The sequence below is a fragment of the Hypanus sabinus genome, unplaced genomic scaffold, assembly GCF_030144855.1.
Source record: "Hypanus sabinus isolate sHypSab1 unplaced genomic scaffold, sHypSab1.hap1 scaffold_1087, whole genome shotgun sequence".
Taxonomy (NCBI): domain Eukaryota; kingdom Metazoa; phylum Chordata; class Chondrichthyes; order Myliobatiformes; family Dasyatidae; genus Hypanus; species Hypanus sabinus.
In genome coordinates this window covers 138,790-149,384 of record NW_026779144.1, presented here as the reverse complement: position 1 = coordinate 149,384, position 10,595 = coordinate 138,790, and the positions used below count along the sequence as shown (strand labels likewise).

Genomic DNA, 10,595 nt, shown 5'->3' with positions numbered 1-10,595 from the left:
ATGCGCCAGGAAATGGGTCGCCACAGAGTTTTGAAAAATTATCACTAATGCATCCACTATTTCTTGGGCTAATTCCTTTAGCACTCTGGGATGCAGACCATCTGGTCCTGGGGATGTATCTGCCTTTAATCCCTTCAATTTACCTAACACCACTTCCCTTCTAACATGTATTTCCCTCAGTTCCTCCATCTCACTAGATAGTCTTGGTCCCTTACTATATCCCTTACTTGGCCCCTCACCCTTGGTCCCTTACTATTTCCGGAAGATTATTTACGTCCTCCTTAGTGAAGACAGAACCAAAGTAGTTATTCAATTGGTCTGCCACGTTTTTGTTCCCTGTCATCAATTCACCTGTTTCTGACTGGAAAGGACCTACATTTGTCCGGAACAATCTTTTTTTTTTTCTTTTCACATATCTATAAAAGCTTTTACAGTCAGTTTTTATGTTCCCTGCCAGCTTGCTCTCATAATCTTTTTTCCCTTTCCTAATTAAGCCCTTTGTCCTCCTCTGCTGGTCTCTGAATTTCTCCCATTTCTCAGTTGTGCCACTTTTTTTTTGCTAATTTATATGTTTCTTCTTTGGACTTGATACTATCCCTAATTTCCCTTGTCAGCCACGGGTGCACTGCCTTCCCTGGTTTATTCTTTTGCCAAACTGGGATGTGCAATAGTTCTATTCATTCATATTGAAATTATCTCTTTAAAATTCTAATTCTAGTTTCTGTTTTTTTTTCACAACACCACGGAAGCTGATCCGAACTTGGTACAGTGAGTGCAAAGTTATTACTTTTCAATTAAATGCACCATTGAATCTCCGGCGCAGTGTAAGGCTGTTTAGGAAGTTTGGTAATAATTCCGTTCACCGAAAGGGACAGGGAAAGTTCAGAGTGTAAAACGCTCACAGTCCATATCAGCCCCACAACCCTTCTGGCAAATGTCCATCGCTACGACGAGGTGGGGATCCATTGCTTCAGTGCACATGTGGAAGCGGGAAGTTACAGCTGTTAGATCTGGATGAAAATCACAATGGGCAGTGGTGTTACAGCCACCGGTCCTCACTGATAGAGACTAAACCTAGAATATTGGAACTAAAAACGCGTCCTACGATAACACGCTGTAAACTGGAGTGTCCCGATAATTGCACACGTGGTCAGTGACTTGACTGCATAGTGTGTGCCTACATGACATTCGGCCCGATCACTGATTACATGAGTTATTGCATTTACACACTGCAAGTTGCCTTACCTATCCCCGCAGAGCAACGCTTTGAATTTTGTCTGGAACGTTTTTCTGAACTCCCTTCCACAAAACACACACCTGGGGAAGTTTTACGAAACGATACGCTTATGACTGGCGTGCATTGTATCCAGCTTGGAGGAGGAGACGGGTTTTGGGATATGAGGTAACTGTGCAGTTCATAGTTTCGGAAGACGTGGATAATCTGACACTGTGTCCCGACTCTCCTCTTTCCCGCGCGTGGCTTCCAGACGGATGCATTCTCCGGTGTGTGGGAGCGCTTTCTCTGGTGGTGGGCTGTTCTTCCTGTTCCGCTGAGGAATGCTGTTATATCTCCTGTGTGATTTGTTGCAACCCCTTTTGTCCGTTTCTTTTAGACGGACCGGATCGTCCATCCGTCATCACTCAACCGCACGCATCTTTTTACATTGCTGGAAGCACGATCAGGTTAACATGTTCCACGGAGTCCCGCCCAGATGCTGAATTGAATTGGGAACAGAATGGTGCCCGCCTACAAAGTGGGCATGAGGTCGTCCTCGACAGCGTTTCTGTGGCCCACACGGGAAAGTATACTTGTGAGGCCTATAACACGATTACAAAAAGGAATAATGCCTCAACCACGGAAATCATTGTGTTCGGTAGGTAGTCCGTACCTCCCTTTGTTGAGGTCCTATAATTAATGGTGTTGGTGCAGACGGGCCCGTGTAATCCAACTAAATGCCTGAGCAAATTCTAACGATATCAATCCACAACGTTGCATATTGATGAATAAGAGTATTGATGAAGATGAAAATTGGAATTGTTCTGACTTGCTGATTAAATTGCAAATTTTTACTTGCTGCAGTTAAGACCAGAAGGGCTTAATCATTGGAAGGAGATTTAGACCATTTGGCCAATGGAGTCCGCTCCGCCATTTCATCATGGCTGATCCAATATTCCTCGCAGTCCCGATCACAGCCGTTTCCGCATATTCCTCATGCCCTGACCAATTGTGAATCTGTCATCCTCGGCTGTAAACTTACATAACGATACTCCCTCTACAGCTGCCTGTGGAACATAATTCTCAGATTCATCATGTTCTGAAGAAAGAGATTCATTTTCGCCTTGGTTTCTGAAAGGATACCACTCTATGCACAGGTTGTGTCTTCTGGGATTAGACTCTCCCGCCATGAGAATCATCTTTCCCACATCCACTCCAACAAGACCTTTCACAATTCGATAGGTTTCCATGAGGTCTCCCCACATTCTTCTGAACCCCAGTGGGTAAAGGCCCGGACCCATCAAACCCTCTTCTCCAGTAAAGCCGTTCAAACTTGGGATCATTTTGGCGAACTTCCTTGGAAACCGCTTCAGTTTAATCACATTCTCTCTCAACGACAAGGGTCCCAAAATGCATCACAATACTCCAAGTGAGGCCTCACCGGTGCTTCATCAAGTTTCAGCACTACATCCCTCCTTTTATATTCTAGTCCCCTTGTAATGAATGCTGACATCGCATGACCCCTGATACCTGAAACATCCGACATTTCACAGTGTGTTCCACGGTGAGGGTTGATGCAGTTTGTCCACCAGTTCCTTGTTCCCCGTACTACCTCTCCACTATCGTTTCTGTACGGCCCGATATCCACTCTTGCTTCTCGTTTCACACTTGTTGTAGGTTAAGACTCTGTGCCGATCTTCATTAATATTAGTGGCTGGAGTGCTTTCTCATTCATCTTTACCTTCTAAATGACCTTTTAGTTGCCAATTGTTTTTTTATACAACTTCCCAATCATCTGACTTCCCATTAATGATTGTTCCATCATATACCCTCCTTTTGACCTTCATGTTGGCTTTGACTTCTCTTCTCCGCCACGGTTATGTCATCTTTCCTTTAGAATATTCCTTCCTCCTCTGCCGTCATCCCCGCCAGTGTTATTTCTCAAGTAAATCTGGCCAACCCCTCTCTAGTGTTTCTCTAACTCCTTTTAACCAACTGTAACACTGGTTCATCTGACTCTTCAGGTTCGCCTTCTCACATTTCAGGATGAAGTCGATCATATGATGATCACTTACACCAACATTCTATTTTCCATAAGCTCTCTGATCAATTTCGGCTCATTGCACATCAGCCAATCCGGAGGAGCCGACGTCATGCCGAAATCTGGCTGCGCCAGATCTCCACGGATCCTTCTGTCAATCTGGCTCCCTTCCAATTGCAACTCCACTTAGTTGCCTATCGTGCAGCGACAAGAAGCCTTCCCACAGGAATGTTTACCCCTCCCCAGTTCAGGAGCCAACCGCCCCTTCTCTAGAGGTCGCAACTTCCCTGGAGGAACCCATGATCATTATTCCTACGCCATCCCTCCTCCGCCAACTCCTCAGCCAGATATTAAATACGAAGTCACTCTACTTTTGGCTTCAACAGCAGGGGGCACGGGTAGTTTATTTTCACATGCTCCACGGGACAATTAAACTGTAGCCAAGTGCAATTCTGTTTTAGTCTGCTTTGCTGGAGAATGTATGTTCTTACTGCAGGAATATCCATGTATTGAGGAACATCTGAAATGGGAATAGGTTGCTCACCGTCCCCTTGGGTAACAGCAGTAAAACTTTAAACTCAGTGCCGGCGTTTAGTTCAAGCTGGATACTGACTTGATATCGAAACACATAGGGATAAGAACTGGGAATGCCGACGATATTGAGCTGGCAGCATCCAAATATTATTCTCGTGTTGTAGATAAAACCCCGTGTAAATCTATGTACATTTCAATTGTATTTACAGAGACAGTGACTGGGGTTACTGTCGTGGCCAGTGATCCCAACCCCCTTGAAGACCCCGATACCATCACACTCAGCTGTCCCGCGTCGGGCACTGTTCAGACACGGACATGGTTCAAGGATAACCAACCCATCCAGGAAAACGGCAGAATATTTACATCCCCCGACAAGGCGAAACTGACTATAATCAGAGCTAACAGAAACGACGCAGGGACGTACAAGTGCATCGCCAGCAATTCATTCAGCAGTGGCGCTGGAGTGACCAACGTGCAAGTTTACTGTGAGTAAACAGTTAGTCAACCGCGTTCATTTGTATCAGATATTACACTAAACAACATTTGCTCTCATCTTTTCAATGAAGACAGAAGGTCATAATATCCCGTATCCATCAGGATTTTTCTCTAATCAGCACTTTTCTTCATTTTATAAATGGATCAGAGAAGTTCAGAATTGAACCGGAGCGTCCAGTTGTGTCCAATATAGTGTCAAACTTGACATTAACTTGCTTTGCTCTGTCAGTCCCCTGTGGTATATATTCATGGTACAAGGGGGACAATCTCCGGCAGACAGGGCAGGAACTCACCCTTGTGTCAGTGACAATGGGAACAATCTCCGGCAGACAGGGCAGGAACTCACCCTTGCGTCAGTGACAATGGGAACAATCTCCTGCAGACAGGGCAGGAACTCACCCTTATGTCAGTGACAATGGGAACAATCTCCTGCAGACAGGGCAAGAACTCACCCTTGTGTCAGTGACAATGGGAACAATCTCCTGCAGACAGGGCAGGAACTCACCCTTGTGTCAGTGACAATGGGAACAATCTCATGCAGACAGGGCAGGAACTCACCCTTGTATCAGTGACAATGGGAACAATCTCCTGCAGACAGGGCAGGAACTCACCCTTGAAATCAGTGACAATGGGAACAATCTCCTGCAGACAGGGCAGGAACTCACCCTTGTCTCAGTGACAATGGGAACAATCTCCTGCAGACAGGGCAGGAACTCACCCTTGTATCAGTGACAATGGGAACAATCTCCTGCAGACAGGGCAGGAACTCACCCTTGTGTCAGTGACAATGGGAACAATCTCCTGCAGACAGGGCAGGAACTCACCCTTGTATCAGTGACAATGGGAACAATCTCCTGCAGACAGGGCAGGAACTCACCCTTGTGTCAGTGACAATGGGAACAATCTCCTGCAGACAGGGCAGGAACTCACCATTGTATCAGTGACAATGGGAACAATCTCCTGCAGACAGGGCAGGAACTCACCCTTGTGTCAGTGACAATGGGAACAATCTCCTGCAGACAGGGCAGGATCTCACCCTTGTGTCAGTGATAATGGGAACAATCTCCTGCAGACAGGGCAGGAACTCACCATTGTGTCAGTGATAATGGGAACAATCTCCTGCAGACAGGGCAGGAACTCACCCTTGTGTCAGTAACAATGGGAACAATCTCCTGCAGACAGGGCAGGATCTCACCCTTGTGTCAGTGATAATGGGAACAATCTCCTGCAGACAGGGCAGGAACTCACCCTTGAGTCGGTGAGCTCGGTTGACGTTGGGAGTTATACATGTCGGATTAATAACGGCGTAACCAACAGGACCAGTTATCTTACAAGGTGTAGTTAGCGCACACGGTGAGTGAATGTGTCTCTCATTCGTTCATGTAAACCCGATGATCAAAGATTCAAACCGTTTCCTTCTTACGCTTTCCTCACGCCCTACCTTCAATCCTCCTTCTAAGTGGCCTACCAGAATAAAAGAGTAATTGATTTAAATTGATTCAATATCGAGACCAGCGACCAGAAGTTTCCAGAGCGTGGATCAATTATCATTTCTTAAATAAAGATGAGTTTTCGCCATGTAAAATATATGCTTGTTTTCTGTGTCATCACCAAAAACAGATGAAAATTGTACCTTCCGGGCTGGCGCGATCGTGGGCATTGTACTCGGTTTACTTATCATGGGCCTGGTGGGAGGATTCAGTGGATGGCTGTTCGCAAGAAAAGCTGGCGGGTAATTGCATTTCTCTACGAATTTCCTTCCTACCTTTAATAATTGAATGTGAATTTCGGCAGAATCGACTTTAGCTGGGATCAGGGCCCGTCTGCGGACAGAATCAGCATTCCGCCTTCACGGCGAAGTTGTCTGTCCGAAATTTGTCTGAAAGAGGTTTGCGTTCAGCAATATGTGTGTGAACAGCCTTATCTGTCAAAAAGGCCAAAGCAGTTTTGTCTACTTAACCCATCTGTCGATGCTATCGAGCTCGCCTGGTACAGGGCATCCGGTAAACAAAACGTTATTAAGGGATATCTGGAGAGAATCGAATGGAATTATAGAGGCCATTCTCATTCGGTGCATCAGCGCAGGAAATTAAGTTTCAGACGAATTATTTTCTTGTCTTTGTTTCAGTTTATTCAGCAACATATATCCACCGAAATCTAAAAATGGCACGGGCAGAAATTCCGGATGGAAAAGTGAGTGAACACCGTTTCAACTGTCCTAATACTGAGTCCAGGGGAATCTCAGCATTTGATTTTAATCTGGGAGCTCCTAGTCCACTGAAGCTGGAGCTGGTCATCCGAGCGAATGGTCACGGATGATGCGACTTTTACCGTTGGGTTTTCCAGTTATTTTAGCTGAAAGCTTCTGCTGAAGATTACAATATCAGCGAAGTAATGGGATGGTAGTTCATGCAACTTAATTTCTCTCCATATTGATCAATATCGGCCCTCAATTCCTGGTTCCGGCGATTGGTGGGTAGGGAGCTCATGCTCTCAATGGCTTTTTCTATTGGGCCGGTTTGACGTCTGCTGTGTTCAACAAAGCACCCTGACGCGCTGCACCCTTGTGCCATATCTGTTTTGTTTCCTCAGGCACCTTCGATACAAAGACCGTAAACTCATCAGAATATTATGAAAATGTCCAAATGGATGAACAGGTTGGATGTTTGCATTATGTCCGTGATCTCACTCATTTCTTTGCAAAGAGGGAAAAACGAACATAAGTAATGTGATGGGTAGCGTCCATCGGGCCCTTCGGGCACAGATGGGGCATTTAACAAGATCCTGGATGATCGATCCCGGATCTTATTTTCCGTTAATGGAGAAACAACACATTATATTCCGCAAAGTAGACCCAAACCTGATGGCATGAACATCGACCTTTTCCCACCAGTATTTCTGTTCACTTCTCTCTTCTTCTATTTTCCACTCCGGCCTCTTACATCTTCTCCTCACCTGCCCATCAACTCCCTCCAGTGACCATCCCTCTTCCCCTTCCCCTATGGCACACTCGCCTCTGCAACCGGTTCTGTGTGGTTAAGAATGCGTATGGTGTATTGACCTTCATCAACCGTGGGATTGAATTCAGGAGCCGAGAGGTAATGTTGCAGCTGCATAGGACCCTGGTCACACCCCACCTGGAGTACTGTGCTCAGTTCTGTTCGCATCACTATAGAAAGGATGTGGAAGCCATAGAAAGGGTGCAGGGGAGATTTGCAAGGATGTTGCCTGGATTGGGGAGCATGCCTTATGAGAATAGTTCGAGTGAACTCGGCCATTTCTCCTTGGAGCGGAGGAAGATGAGACGTGACCTGATAGAGGCGTACAAGATGATGAGAGGCATTAATCGTGTGGATAGTCAGAGACTTTTTTCCCAGGGCTGAAATGCTTGCTACAAGAGGACACAGGTTTAAGGTGCTGGGGAGTAGGTACAGAGGAGATGTCAGGGGTAAGTTTTTTTACTCAAAGAGTGGTGAGTGCGTGGAATGGGCTACCGGCAATGGAGGGGAGGCCGTATAAAATAGGGTCTTTTAAGAGGCTTTTGGATAGGTACATGGAGCTGAGTAAAATAGAGGGATTAAGTTAAGCCTAGTAATTTCTAAGGTAGGGTTGTGTACAGCACAACTTTGTGGGAGGAAGGGCCTGTATTGTGTTGTTGGTTTTCTATGTTTCTACATTTTACTTTTCTTCATCCTTTCCCCCTTTCCCACTCATCAGGCCTCACCTCCCAGCCAGTGCTCATTCCCCTGGCCACCATTCTGTCCAGGCGTCTTCCTGCCTTCTTTCCAGCCCAGTAGAGGGTCTCTACACAAAACGTGGACGGCTTAATGAATTCCATTAATGTTGCCCGACACTCTGAGCCCTTCGGCATTTTGTGTGTGAGATTCCAGCACCTGCAGAATTTCCTCAGAATTCCCCAGAATCCCTAACTCCTGAATGATGCAAAATCACATCTTACCCTTGCTGTAATACATTTCATGAAAGAGTCTTTTAAAATGTCCGATCAATGTGAGTAACTCCACACACACTGAATCGGAAACACGCGGTGCAGCGAATGGTAAACGAGGCAATATTATCCCAAATACAAACTAATGTGATACATTGATACTCCCGGTGTTTATCGGCGGAGAGTCAGAATACAATTGCTGTGAACTTGTTTAAACGTCTCAAAAATAACACGTAATCTTCTCTTTCAAGGGTGCAAGGAACAATGCGCAGGATGGAGACTCCACTTACACGGTAAGGGAAACATTAGCGTCAATCCCTTTTGGAAGCAATTGTTTCCGCTTCAGAACCTGAAGTGAGACTCTGGACAGCGAGAATGTCGAAGTTTCAGTAACGGGTGGAGGCAGAAATGGCGGAGGAACTCATTAAGTATCACGTGTTCGCCTTCACTGTTGAAGACACCATCAGTATGACAGTGTCAGGACACGGAAGTGGTTGCAGCCACTATAATAAGCAGAAGATGCCAGACAATCTGGAAGGTGGATAAATAACCTGGGGTGAATGGATGAGATTGACTGCACGCCAGGCGTCTGAAATAGGCCGGTGAAGTGGTCGTAAAGGAATTAGTACTCATACCATCATGGAATTGTTTTGGAGGATTGGAAATTTGCAAACATTACTTTGCTCTTCTTGAAGAAAGGGAAGTAAACGACAGGAGCTGATACGCCTGTTAGCTTGAGGCCTCTGTCTACTTCTGTTTTGAAGAAGGAAAGGGTGAGCTCATTGAAAGATGAATAATTGGAAGACCTATACTGTCTGGCGTGGAGCGATCCTCTCAACGTGAAGGACGGGGTGCTGGTCTGGGACCAGAGGGCGGCGCTGCGGTATGCATGGTACGGAATGGATGATGTGAGTACTAATTCCTCTACGATGGAATGCAGAGAACCCCTCAGAAGAGAGCGATGAGGAGGAATATCTTTAGCCGAAGTGTGGTGTATCTCTGTAATATGTTTGTCCCTTATGGCTCTGGGGACAAAGGCCCCGGGTTACGCGAAACAACGTTGATTGTTTCAAGTATTGCAGAGTGAAAGCAGATGATTAGGGTTGGGAGGGAAAATTCATCCGTCATTATAGAATGGTGGAGGAGGCCAATGTACTGTAGGGCCTAATTCTGCTCTTGTGTTTTATGCTCTTGTGAACTTATAGTGCTTTCTGCGATATTTAATAATCATAACTGTGTCTCTGATCCTCTCTTCATCATGGCCCGACTGTTCCGTGTTTCTCTCAGACACGAATTGTTAAGAATGCGTTGGTCCTTTTCAATGTTCTTCTAATTCTTCTCTGACACATAAATGCTTTTGGTAATAATTTTTACTAATCCTGCTGATTTCCTCGCATTAACAGGGTCTTATCCTGGAGTATCGATCTGTTTACGGTGATCTGAACAGGTATGTGAACCAAATCTGGGGCTGCCGACACGCAATTTCACTTGTAAAGGAAAGCTATTCACTAATTTCAAGCCAATGGGCCGTGCAGGGTCCTGGTTGTGCACATCTCATAGTCACACTGAGATTGGAAGTTTAGAGACAAGTAACAGAGCAAGACTGGAGTCAGGCGGCGTCGCACAGCGATATATTGATATTGAAAGGAACACTTTTCCTGGGTCTCTTGCGATATAAAAAAATATTAATTGCGGTTGCATTGTCACAATGTCAGACACAGATTCTGAAATCATCACCCGTATTTACCCTCACCAGCAGCCACACTTTCGGGTTGCTGACGTAGTCAACATAAATTGTGAATTGTTTCCGCAGCTGACGTCACTGTGAACGGAAGCCGATGATTGGATCGTGAATTGGCACAGAGAATGGACAACCATCCAGGATAAATCCACCGTTCAAAATGTTTTTTTTTTCTTTGTAATCGTTCTCCAGGTCTCTATTAAACCTCTTCCGCGTTTCCGAGCCTCACGACAAAGACATCACAGAAGATTCTGTCTCGTTTCCGTCGCAGCAGCTTAGTTCTCTCGCATCAACCCAGACTGGTGCTGTGGCGTGTCAGGGGATTTCCATAAAATGACCGCTGTTCGAATCCCTATCCCGGCCGTACTCTATTCTCAACACGTGGTCAGTTGTGTTTGAGCTGCAATGTCTAATCTATATAGCAAAATTACCCTACCGCATAGCCCTCTATGGTTCTGAGCTCAATGTGCCAATCTCAGAGTCTCTGGAAAGTCCCATTGTATCGGCCTTCGCTCGCCACGCACCCATCACTCTCTGTGTGAAAAACGTAACCCTGCCATCTCCTTGCACCTACTTCCGAGCACAATAAACCTGTGCCCATCGTGTTCGCCATTTCAGCCCT

The 10,595-nt window shown here is 45.8% G+C and overlaps 1 protein-coding gene across 1 annotated transcript; it reads left to right on the top strand.

Moving 5' to 3' along the window:
- Positions 1 to 1,613: 1,613 nt before the first annotated feature.
- LOC132386275 (carcinoembryonic antigen-related cell adhesion molecule 1-like) lies at positions 1,614 to 10,310 on the top strand (the record flags this gene model as incomplete). Its single annotated transcript, XM_059958554.1, has 8 exons — positions 1,614 to 1,874; positions 4,001 to 4,276; positions 5,907 to 6,018; positions 6,415 to 6,479; positions 6,879 to 6,943; positions 8,484 to 8,525; positions 9,636 to 9,679; positions 10,166 to 10,310. Coding segments are annotated over 8 exons (1,010 nt in total), but the record flags the coding sequence as incomplete, so codon positions are not given.
- Positions 10,311 to 10,595: the final 285 nt, after the last annotated feature.